The following is a 9,933-nucleotide window of genomic DNA, read 5'->3' as shown; positions in this document are numbered from 1 at the left end:
TGGCAAGTAATTTCATCCAAAACATAGAAGACTGTTCAATTCTGCCCAATTAGCAAAAGAAAAAAAAAAACAATCATCATAAAAGGTGGAGATTCATTACAGAATGATTTGTCATTTTTTTTGTTAAAGACAAAGCATGGTATCCTAACTGTGGTGAAGTGTGTAAAACGCATGAATTAATGACATGACCAATGAGATCAGGTGTTTGTTACGTCATTCAGAGCCAGAAGACGGGCGATTCTGCGGTACTGTGACTTTAATTTCATCATCAATCTTCATCAATTGACATTCAAGTACCAAACATGTGGAGTACAAAATATCAACAAGGTGAACGAGAGCTTTCTAATGCCGTGGACTGAAGATACACTGCAAATAACATCATAAAAATAACCAGAATCCAACAGACGGTCAAATACGGCAGCGCACAAGGTAAAACTCAATCTGGAAACAAAGACTTGAAGGAAGAGAGCGTGAATAAGTGTGTGTGTGTGTGTGTGTGTGTGTGAGGGTGATGATGTGGCAGTGCGGCCCACAGGAAGAGCTCCAGTCTATTTGACCAGCGGTCTGGTTTTATCATCGTCTCCACACTGATGCGCTTTATACTTTTTCACTTCTGCCATGTATTTCGTCCAGGCGTCTCCTTTTCCAGTCTCCGCCTGCGTTAAACACACACACACACAGATCAGTGAACATGAAAACTTCTACACACACCATTCATACACTACCACTTAAACGTTTGGGTATGGAAATAAAGAAAAATAACTGAGAAAAATCATATTTAGTCCTCAGATGCCATGTCCGTAATCTATAGCAAAAAATCTCAAACGGATGCATTAAAAGCTGAACGACACATTTGCGACAATATGGTTTCAGGAAACAGTCGCGAGTAGATAAATCGACTATGATAGTTAGGTCGTTGTACGCAGCCACAGAAAGAGAAAGTTATTAAAACTATTGTTATTGTGTTATTGACACGACTGTTGCTAGATAAACATGTAGGAATTAAATCATATGCTTCACAAATATTTAAATCATTTAAATCTACAAACTGAAAAAGTGATACATATATTTCAATGCATGCATACCAGGTCTATGAGATGAAAATTATGAAAAAAATAATGATAATTATTACAGAAAGGTCTAAATTATAACATTAAAAAGCTAAAATTACGACATGAATTGTCAAGATGAAAAGTCAAAAATGTGACGTACTAAATCGAAATTATGCCATACAAAAACAGAATTATTATGATAATCAAAATTACGACATACTAAGTCTAAATTGAAACAATAAAAAAAAGTTAATTACGACAAAAATGTTCAAATTATGACAGTCTAAATTGACTTTAAAGTCATAATTATAATATAAAAAGCCAACATTTTGGCATAAAAAGTCCAAATTATAAGCCATAAGACAAATCCAATTATGACATTAAAAAACTAAATTATGACATGCATTTGCATAAGTCAAAATTGACAGTCAAAACTGAGACTACTTTTTTTTTTTTTAGATAAATAAATTATCTAAATTATGACATAAATCCAAATTGTGACAGAAACAGTCAAAATTACAACATGTCTAATGACAGTCTACATTCAAAATTGAGTGTCATAATTTTGACGTGTCAATTTAGACTGTCATAATTTTGACTTTTGTCGTTTTGAGTCTACAGTCTGCATTTTTACTTTATCATAATTTTGACATCCTAATTTAGACTCAAATAAAAATTGACAGTCAATTATGACAGTCTACATTTACATAAAAATTGACAGTCAAAACCATGAGTCTAAATTATGACTTTAAAATTACAAATTCAAATGACAAAAAGTAAAACATTTTAGTCAAAATTGACAAAAAGTTAAAATTATGACAAAGTCAGTGAAAGTTAAAATAATGACAAAAAGCAAATTATGATAGTAAAAATTATGACAGGTTAAATTACAACAAAAAGTCAAAATGTTGAGTCAAAATTACAATATAAAGTCTAAATTATGAGTCTAAATTACAACAAAAAGTCAAACATTATATAAAAAGTCACAATTATGACAAAAAAAGTCACAATTATGACAGTAAAATTATGACATAAAAAGTCAATTATGATAGTTAAAATGATTTGATTAAGATATAAAGTCACAATTATGACAGGCTAAATGGCATTTAAAAAATTGACAAAAAAGTCTAAATTATGATCAAAGTCTATCGATGACAGTCTAAATTATGATAAAAAGTCATGACTCAGGAGAGAGCAGAGCACTTGTGGGCCCTTATGTTGCTGTTTGAAAACGCACTTGTCGAAGGGAACAATGAAAGACAACGTAATCTCCTTATTATCGTCACCTGGGATGTTCCCATGACAACGCAGCACAGTGTCCATCAGCTGAATAGCTGTTAACATAACCGTTGCAAATAAATGTGCATTTTACACCAAAAAAAAAATCCGTTTTTAAAATATGGGTTATATATCTGTGTGAGAGTGTATTTCTCTGCTCTCAACGTAAAAACTTCTTTGGACCCTGCATTATTTATTCCTAACACTGTTTATACCTAACTAAATATTTCTTACCTATAAAAAAAATATTTAAGCATAAAATGTCAAAAATGTGTGAAATATATTTGGGATATTTGTTCATGTTATTTCTATCTATCTATACAATGTTTTACTGTTGTCACAGGTCAAGCAGAATTATTTTGGTTTTGCAAAACGTATTAAAATTCGCACCACTTTTTCATTAGATTATGGATAAATTAAGAATTATATCGCTTAATATCAGAGGACTTAACAGTCCGAATAAGTGAGCCAAATTCATGATCTACTTGCGCAGGAAAGTGATTGATATCGCTCTGTTTCAGGAAACTCATCTAAAGTATCTGGCAGGCTTGCATATTTGTGTACAAACATTAAGGGGAAGAAAATAGCATTTGTATCAATCTACGCCCCTACAATATCTGAGGCTAGTTTCTCTCCCACATGTAACTTGGTTTCATTGATAGACGATAGACTCTGATTATCGGAGGAGATATGAATGCGCTGAAAACTGAAACTGAAAACTCCTGAAGTCAAGTTCAGCTTAATTCCTCAGTAAAAGCGCTGAATTTGGTCGATGTTTGGGGATCTGGGAACCCCTTGATTAGAAACTACACCTTCTTCTCGACACGGCATCTCTCTCACTCAAGAATGCACTATCTTCTGCTCTCCAAGGAACTTTTGAACTCTTTTGACCAGACAATGATACTACCAGCAGCTATTCTTGCGGAACACAATTAGGATGTCCTCCATTTGTTGAAAGATCTCCGCGGTGGCGTTTTAATATCTCTCTTTTACAGGACAACCAGTTCGATGAGGACTTCATAGCCAGGCTGTCTGAATTCCTTTCATTTCGGTTGAAGACCCTTTATTTGTCTGGGAAGCTACGGAAGGTTTTATCAAAGATTTCTCTATAGCCTTTGCTGTACAACAGAGAATTTTTGAGTTTGAGTTGTCCTCTTCTAGTCACTTCATGGATGTATGGGAAGGCCTTAGAGGCTACAGCACGCATGGGACAGAGACTGTGAACAAGAGGAGGGTGTCACGGACTGGGGAAGAGTATGGCAGAACATTTTTACTTCATCTAGGAATCCTAATCACCAACTGATTCATTATTCTGTCACAGAACTTATTGGACCCCATTTAAAGACATCGTATTGACTCCTCCTCTAGTCTCTTCTGCGATAAATGTCCCGACCAACAACTTAGATCCTTTGTCCATATGATGTGGGAATGTGAAAAGGTTCAAACATTTTGGATTGTGGTATGTGCTATCTTATCGAAAATCATTGAATATCATTGAGTTTGATTTCTCTAAACTGCAAAAAATTGTCTGGCTGGCCGGTTTAACGTCTGCAACAAAACTGACAGCTCAACACTGGCTCCCACCTCACACCCTGGATATATTCAAGTGGTTGATTCAACTTCGGGACATTATAATGTTGGAAATATCCACAGCTCGGGTGAACTCGGCACACATCTCAAGCTTCTAGAAACAAACTTTGTTGTATTATTTTCATGTTATCACTATGAAGCTGCTTTGAGACAATCTGTATTGTAAAAAGCGCTATATAAATAAAGGTGACTTGACTATAGTTGCTGAGAAGATCTCCAATTCTATTGTGCAAAGCAATGATCAGGACTCACTTTATCCCTCTTCTTGTTATTTTTTTTTTATTCATGTTTTATCATTCCTGTGGCTGTTTTTCTGTTAACTTATCTATCCGTTATATACCCCATTGTAAAGAGAGTGCAGGGTTAAGCTGGGTGGGGTGGGATTGGTAGGTGTTCTTATTCTGGCTTGTTTACTGTCAAGAAAAAAAAAAAAAAACACGAGTATTCGCTGGGTCACATGACCATAATCATAAAATGACTTCCTTGAAGTGACCATTGCATGTTCCCTTCGCTAACGGCCTTGTGAAAGGGCCCTCCGTGAAGAGATCAGTTCTTCACTTTCGTTTCGAAACACTTCTACAATGGTGTCCCCTTCCCGAAGGGCCCTTCAAGGGAGCAGAAATGCCGTTTGGCACATGACCTTAATGTCAATGTCACAAGGTCATACATTTGATCCTTTTAATCACAATTATAACTTAGTATGTCATAATTAAGTTAACTAAAGCATTTTTTTTTTTTTATGTGTGTAAGAAATTCTATCCACCACTTCCACAAACCAGTGAAAAACTTTCACACTTAAGAATCTCGCCGGAAGAAGTAACGTTAGTTCATCCAGGGACTTTTCGATTACTATGTATTCAGACACACTACTCAGTTGGCGTACTATTTTTCAAACACTGTATAGTAGGAAATATTTCGATTTCGGACACAGCTGGGAAAGTTATTGCTGCGTTCACGCAATGTCGTAATTACGAGATGACGACAGCACATGACGTTCCATGGCAACACTATCGGCAACACTATCAACAACAATCTGCAGCAGTCACGTGGTACAAGTCGGAGCTCTCAGCAAATTCCCAGTTTACAAATTGCAATTTACGAGTTCTACAAAGAACTCTATTTACAAGTCGTAATCTAGTCATTATGACATGGCGTGAACGCACCTTATGATAGATACTGAATTAACCTCATAAAATAGCTTCATAACGAATAGGTTTGAACTAAACAACAATGATTTTATAGGATATATAGTCTCTCCTCACCTCGGAGTCCAGTTTCTGTTTCTTGGCCACCATCCCTGTCTTGAGGGCCAAACGCGCGCCTCCCCTCCGCTTGCCCACCTGAGTTAATAAGGGAACAGACTCAGAGCGTTACACGGGCTTTAGGAAGCGACCAGGACCCGAACAGAGCCAGAATCTACAGCTGTATGAGTGTGTGTGTGAGGGTGTGTGTGTGTTACACTAATGTAAAGCGCTTCCACTGCCTCTCTTACAATGCTGCTCACGCTACAAGGCTTGTCCTGAGCCGCTTGCCCTGCCGGAGCAGGACTCTTCGTCTTCTCCTCCTCCTCAGTCTCTCTCTTCCTCTTCTCCTCCTCCTCCATCTTCTTCTTGAACATCTCCATGAAGCTGCCGTCGTTGGCGAAGGCGTTGGCCGCTTTGGGCGCCCCGTGGGCCGGGCTGCTGCCGCCGGACTCCCCGCTGCTGCTGCTGGAGGACTGATGATGATGATGATGGTGATGAAGATGTCGGCGATGATGTTTGTCTGATTTATGCTGCTTTTTCTCCATCGTTTTGTCGTTTAGTAAAATAATAAACAACCTTTTACTTTCACGCCTGTGATTTTACAGGGCTGTTTTGATGTCCGCACTAAAGTGAAGACTTAATAAAGAATGAATCGTAATTTAAACGTAGCAAACGCAATAAAGACGAAAGTTAAATAATAATAATAATAAGCGTGTTTGACTTATATTGTGATAATAAAGTATCGCGGCGTCTCCCGATATGCAAAAACACCCTTAACGACAAACGCAAAGAGCGCGATTTATCGAGTCGCGAGTCCGTATGTGATTATAATCGCAGATCGGGCGGATTGTGGGATGAATCGGCAGGATTTCGGGGTTTAATCCCGATGTTTTTCCGCACAGTTTTGTTTTATTTTAGAGTCGCTCCGCCATGATGCATTTCATCTGCAGTCAGTGTTCGTTCGTGTGAGTGACACACCGTCGCCCCCCGCAGGCCGGAAGAGGAACTGCAGCGTCTTTTCTTCTTCTTCTGGTGTTTATTTTAGCGGTAACTGCAGCGTCTTTCACGTATTTCAGTTTCATTGTCCACTAAATATAAAATACAATATTATTTGTAACAGTTACAGGGGGCAGCAATAGATATATGTTTAAAATTCTGATTCTGAATAAGGATCATTATTCATCAATTTTTGAATTTACGCTTGGACAAAACTACAAAGTCTTGCATACATAAACAAATTTGTTAATAGAAAAACGGAAAAAAAATAAAGGTTAAAATAACTCTGATTAAAATAATAAATAATAATATACAAATGTGGATTAAAACAAATAAAACATTTAAATAATGAATAAGATAAAATACATTTTATCAAAATAAAAATATAATTTAAATAAATTATACATCTAACAATACATTTACATTTAGTCATTTAGCAGACGCTTTTGTCCAAAGCGACTTACAAATTGGGACTAAATTAAGCAAGTCATCGTGAAGAGGCAAAAACAACGCAAGAAGTGCTCAGAATACGAAGTTCAGGCATTATTCAGAGTAGCATAAGCCCGATAAGCGAGAATTTACAGGAAAATATATATATATATTTTTTTTTTTATGAATACAATACTACAGTGAGTAGAAAAAAATGTAATGATGTAATAGAAATAATATTTTACACATTTATACGTTTTTTTTTTTACAGGATTGATGGAGTCTTTAAACATGAAAATATTTAGCCCCAGCAAACACGAACATTCCCCTAATGTCCCAAATAGCAAATTGGTTTTGGGCCAGATCTGGCTGAGCCTTGCCAGAGATTTTGGCCCACACACTGTTTGGTATTACGGCCCAAGGTTGGCCCAAGTGCTGTCTGCCAAAAGTCAACCAGATCAATGTAGAAAACAGACCAAAACTCACCCACAACCCACAACCAGACAAGAGCCAAACTGCCACCACCTTTAACACAGAACTTAGCCACAACTTATCCAGAAACTCCAGAAAACAGCCATTACTGGGCCAATATTTTGCCAGATGCCTTATATAATATTTATATATTATATATAGAACATAAAGAAATATATAAACATATATATATATAAATAAAAAAAAATAAAAAAAAATAAAAATAAAAAAAATAAAAAAAAAATATATATATATATCACCCTGTAGCCCAAGAATGGTTGCCCACTGAAGCTAAGCAGGGCTGAGCCTGGTCAGTTCCTGGATGGGAGATCTCCTGAGAAAACCAGGTTGCTGCTGGAAGAGGTGTTAGTGAGGCCAGTAGGGGGCGCTCACCCTGTGGTCTGTGTGGGTCCTAACGCCCCAGTATAGTGATGTGGACACTATACTGTCAAAGAGCACCGTCCTTCGGATGAGACGTTAAACCGGGGTCCTGAGTAGGGGTGTAACCCTGGTATCCTGGCCAAATTTGCCCATTGGCCCCTGTCCATCATGGTCTCCCAATCATCCTCATATACTGATTGGCTTCATCACTGTCTCCACTCCACCAGCTGGTGTGTGGTGGGTGTCCTGGTGCAGTATGGCTGCTGTCGCATCATCTAAGTGGATGCTGCACATTGGTGGTGGTTGAGGAAAATCCCCCTTCAATGTAAAGCGCTTTGAGTGCCCTGAAAAAGCGCTAAATAAATGTAACAAATTATTATTATATAACCTATATAAACCTACAGCAAACCTATTGAAAGAGTAATCTGACTATACATATACGTTACATTAAATACTTGTACATGAAGATGATCATGTTGATATTTCATATTTTTGTCACAAAGTGTAACAGCACGTCTTTTTCATTGCAGCTACATTCAATTTGACCAATCAGAGCCAAGCTTTTCAAGTCGAAAGTCGAAGCAGACTCGAAGAGATGAAAATTCTGCCATCAGAAGTGGTATACGTTTTAGTACCTGTTTGCATAAATAAATAGCTCACTGTTTAGTTGTTTTCCTAGGTGGATAGGTCTGCTATGCATTTGCTAATATATGACTTACATGTGGAATACTGACGTTAACTGCTAACACTGATTTCTAGAAACTTCAGCACTGGGTATATAGTCAAAGTCTAAAGTCTTTGATAAATCTGTTTAAAATCTATGTGGAGACATTTGTCTGTCTTAAAACAACTATAATACATCATCCAATGCATCTGCAAAAAAAACTGAATTAGTCATTATAACATGTAATAATAATAATAATAATGCATTTTATTTAATGGCGCCTTATCATAACACCCAAGGTCACCTCACAAGCAATATACAGGTCACTGCATAAGACAATACACACAACAAACAAGCCGCATACAGATAAAGTGCATTAAAAAGACTCAATACAACATGTTATAAAAAAGCTTGTATAAAAAGATATGTCTTAAGACGCGTTTTAAAAGTCAACAAGCAATCGCTATTACGAACATCAAGGGGAAGAGAGTTCCATAGGTGGGCGGCAGCATAACTGAAAGATCTGGCACCCATGGTAGTTAGTCGAATCCGAGGTACCACAAGAGAATTTGAAGATGAAGATCTGAGAGTACGTGAAGGAGTGTAAACATGGAGAAGTTGTGTAAGGTATTGGGGTGCAAGATTATGAAGTGCCTTATAAGTGAGTAGCAAGATCTTGAATTCAACTCTATACTTTACTGGAAGCCAGTGCAATTGCTGAAGAACTGGAGAAATGTGCTCAGTAGAAGGTGTTCTAGATAGAATACGAGCTGCAGAATTCTGAACCAATTGAAGCTTATGTAGCAATTTGGCGGGAACACCTGTGAGAAGAGCATTACAGTAGTCTATACGTGAAGTGACTAGTGCGTGAATGAGAACGGCAGTATTATTATTTGAAAGAAAGGGGCGGAGGCGGTTAATATTACGCAAGTGGAAGTATGCAATCCGTGTGATATTATTAATTTGAGCTCCAAAGGATAGTGTGCTATCCATGATGACACCCAAACTTTTAACCTGTGAAGAAGGACAGATTGCAGTATTGTCAATGTACAAGGAAAGACAATTAGATTTAGACAAAACAGATCTAGTGCCAACAAGCAAAGCCTCAGTTTTGTTGCCATTTACCTTCAAGAAGTTAGCTGAAAGCCAATCTTTAATTTCAGCTAAACAGCTGGACAAAGATGGTGGTGGAAAAGAACCAGTGGGTTTGGCAGACAGGTAAAGTTGGGTGTCATCCGCATAACAGTGGAAATTAACACCATATTTCCTCAAAATACAACCAAGAGGGAGCATATAAATAATGAAAAGAAGCGGGCCCAAGACAGAACCCTGGGGAACACCAGTGGTGACTGTAGATGTTCTTGATCGAAAACCCTTTAATTGAATACGCTGACTGCGTCCAGATAGATATGACCTAAACCAAGACAGAGCAGTGCCAGTAATACCAATGGAAGGTAACCTATCAAGAAGTATCTTATGTGAGACAGTATCAAAGGCAGCGCTCAAGTCTAGAAGGACAAGTATGGTTAGAAGCCCAGAGTCAGCTGCTAACAGTAGATCATTGGTTATTCTGACAAGAGCAGTCTCAGTGCTATGGTGGGGACGAAAGCCAGATTGAAATTGTTCATACAAGTTATTATTGGAAAGATGTTCATGAATTTGAATTGCTATACACTTTTCCACTACCTTAGAGATAAATGGTAAATTTGAAATTGGACGAAAATTATCAAAATTAGATGGATCACCCCCTGGTTTCTTAAGTATGGGAGTAATAATAGCAGATTTGAGATATGGAGGTACAGAACCAGAAACAAGTGAAGCATGAACA

General features: G+C 37.4%; 1 protein-coding gene and 1 long non-coding RNA gene across 2 annotated transcripts; both read right to left on the bottom strand.

Annotated features, from left to right (window-relative positions):
* Positions 1-238: 238 nt before the first annotated feature.
* On the bottom strand, positions 239-6,130 carry trir (telomerase RNA component interacting RNase). The gene is made up of 3 exons (XM_082164986.1): positions 5,413-6,130; positions 5,183-5,260; positions 239-656 (listed from the first exon to the last, which is right to left on the bottom strand). The coding sequence occupies exons 1-3, from the start codon at positions 5,707-5,709 to the stop codon at positions 549-551; spliced, it is 483 nt and encodes a 160-aa protein (XP_082021112.1). The 5' UTR covers positions 5,710-6,130; the 3' UTR covers positions 239-548.
* LOC309495390 lies at positions 1,517-5,176 on the bottom strand. The gene is made up of 2 exons (XR_014204651.1): positions 4,742-5,176; positions 1,517-4,685 (listed from the first exon to the last, which is right to left on the bottom strand). It is a non-coding gene; the product is annotated as an uncharacterized lncRNA (long non-coding RNA).
* Positions 6,131-9,933: the final 3,803 nt, after the last annotated feature.

This window comes from Leuciscus leuciscus (genome assembly GCF_965113295.1).
Source record: "Leuciscus leuciscus genome assembly, chromosome: 1".
NCBI classification, from domain to species: Eukaryota; Metazoa; Chordata; class Actinopteri; order Cypriniformes; family Leuciscidae; genus Leuciscus; species Leuciscus leuciscus.
This window is presented reverse-complemented; position numbering and strand designations above follow the sequence as displayed.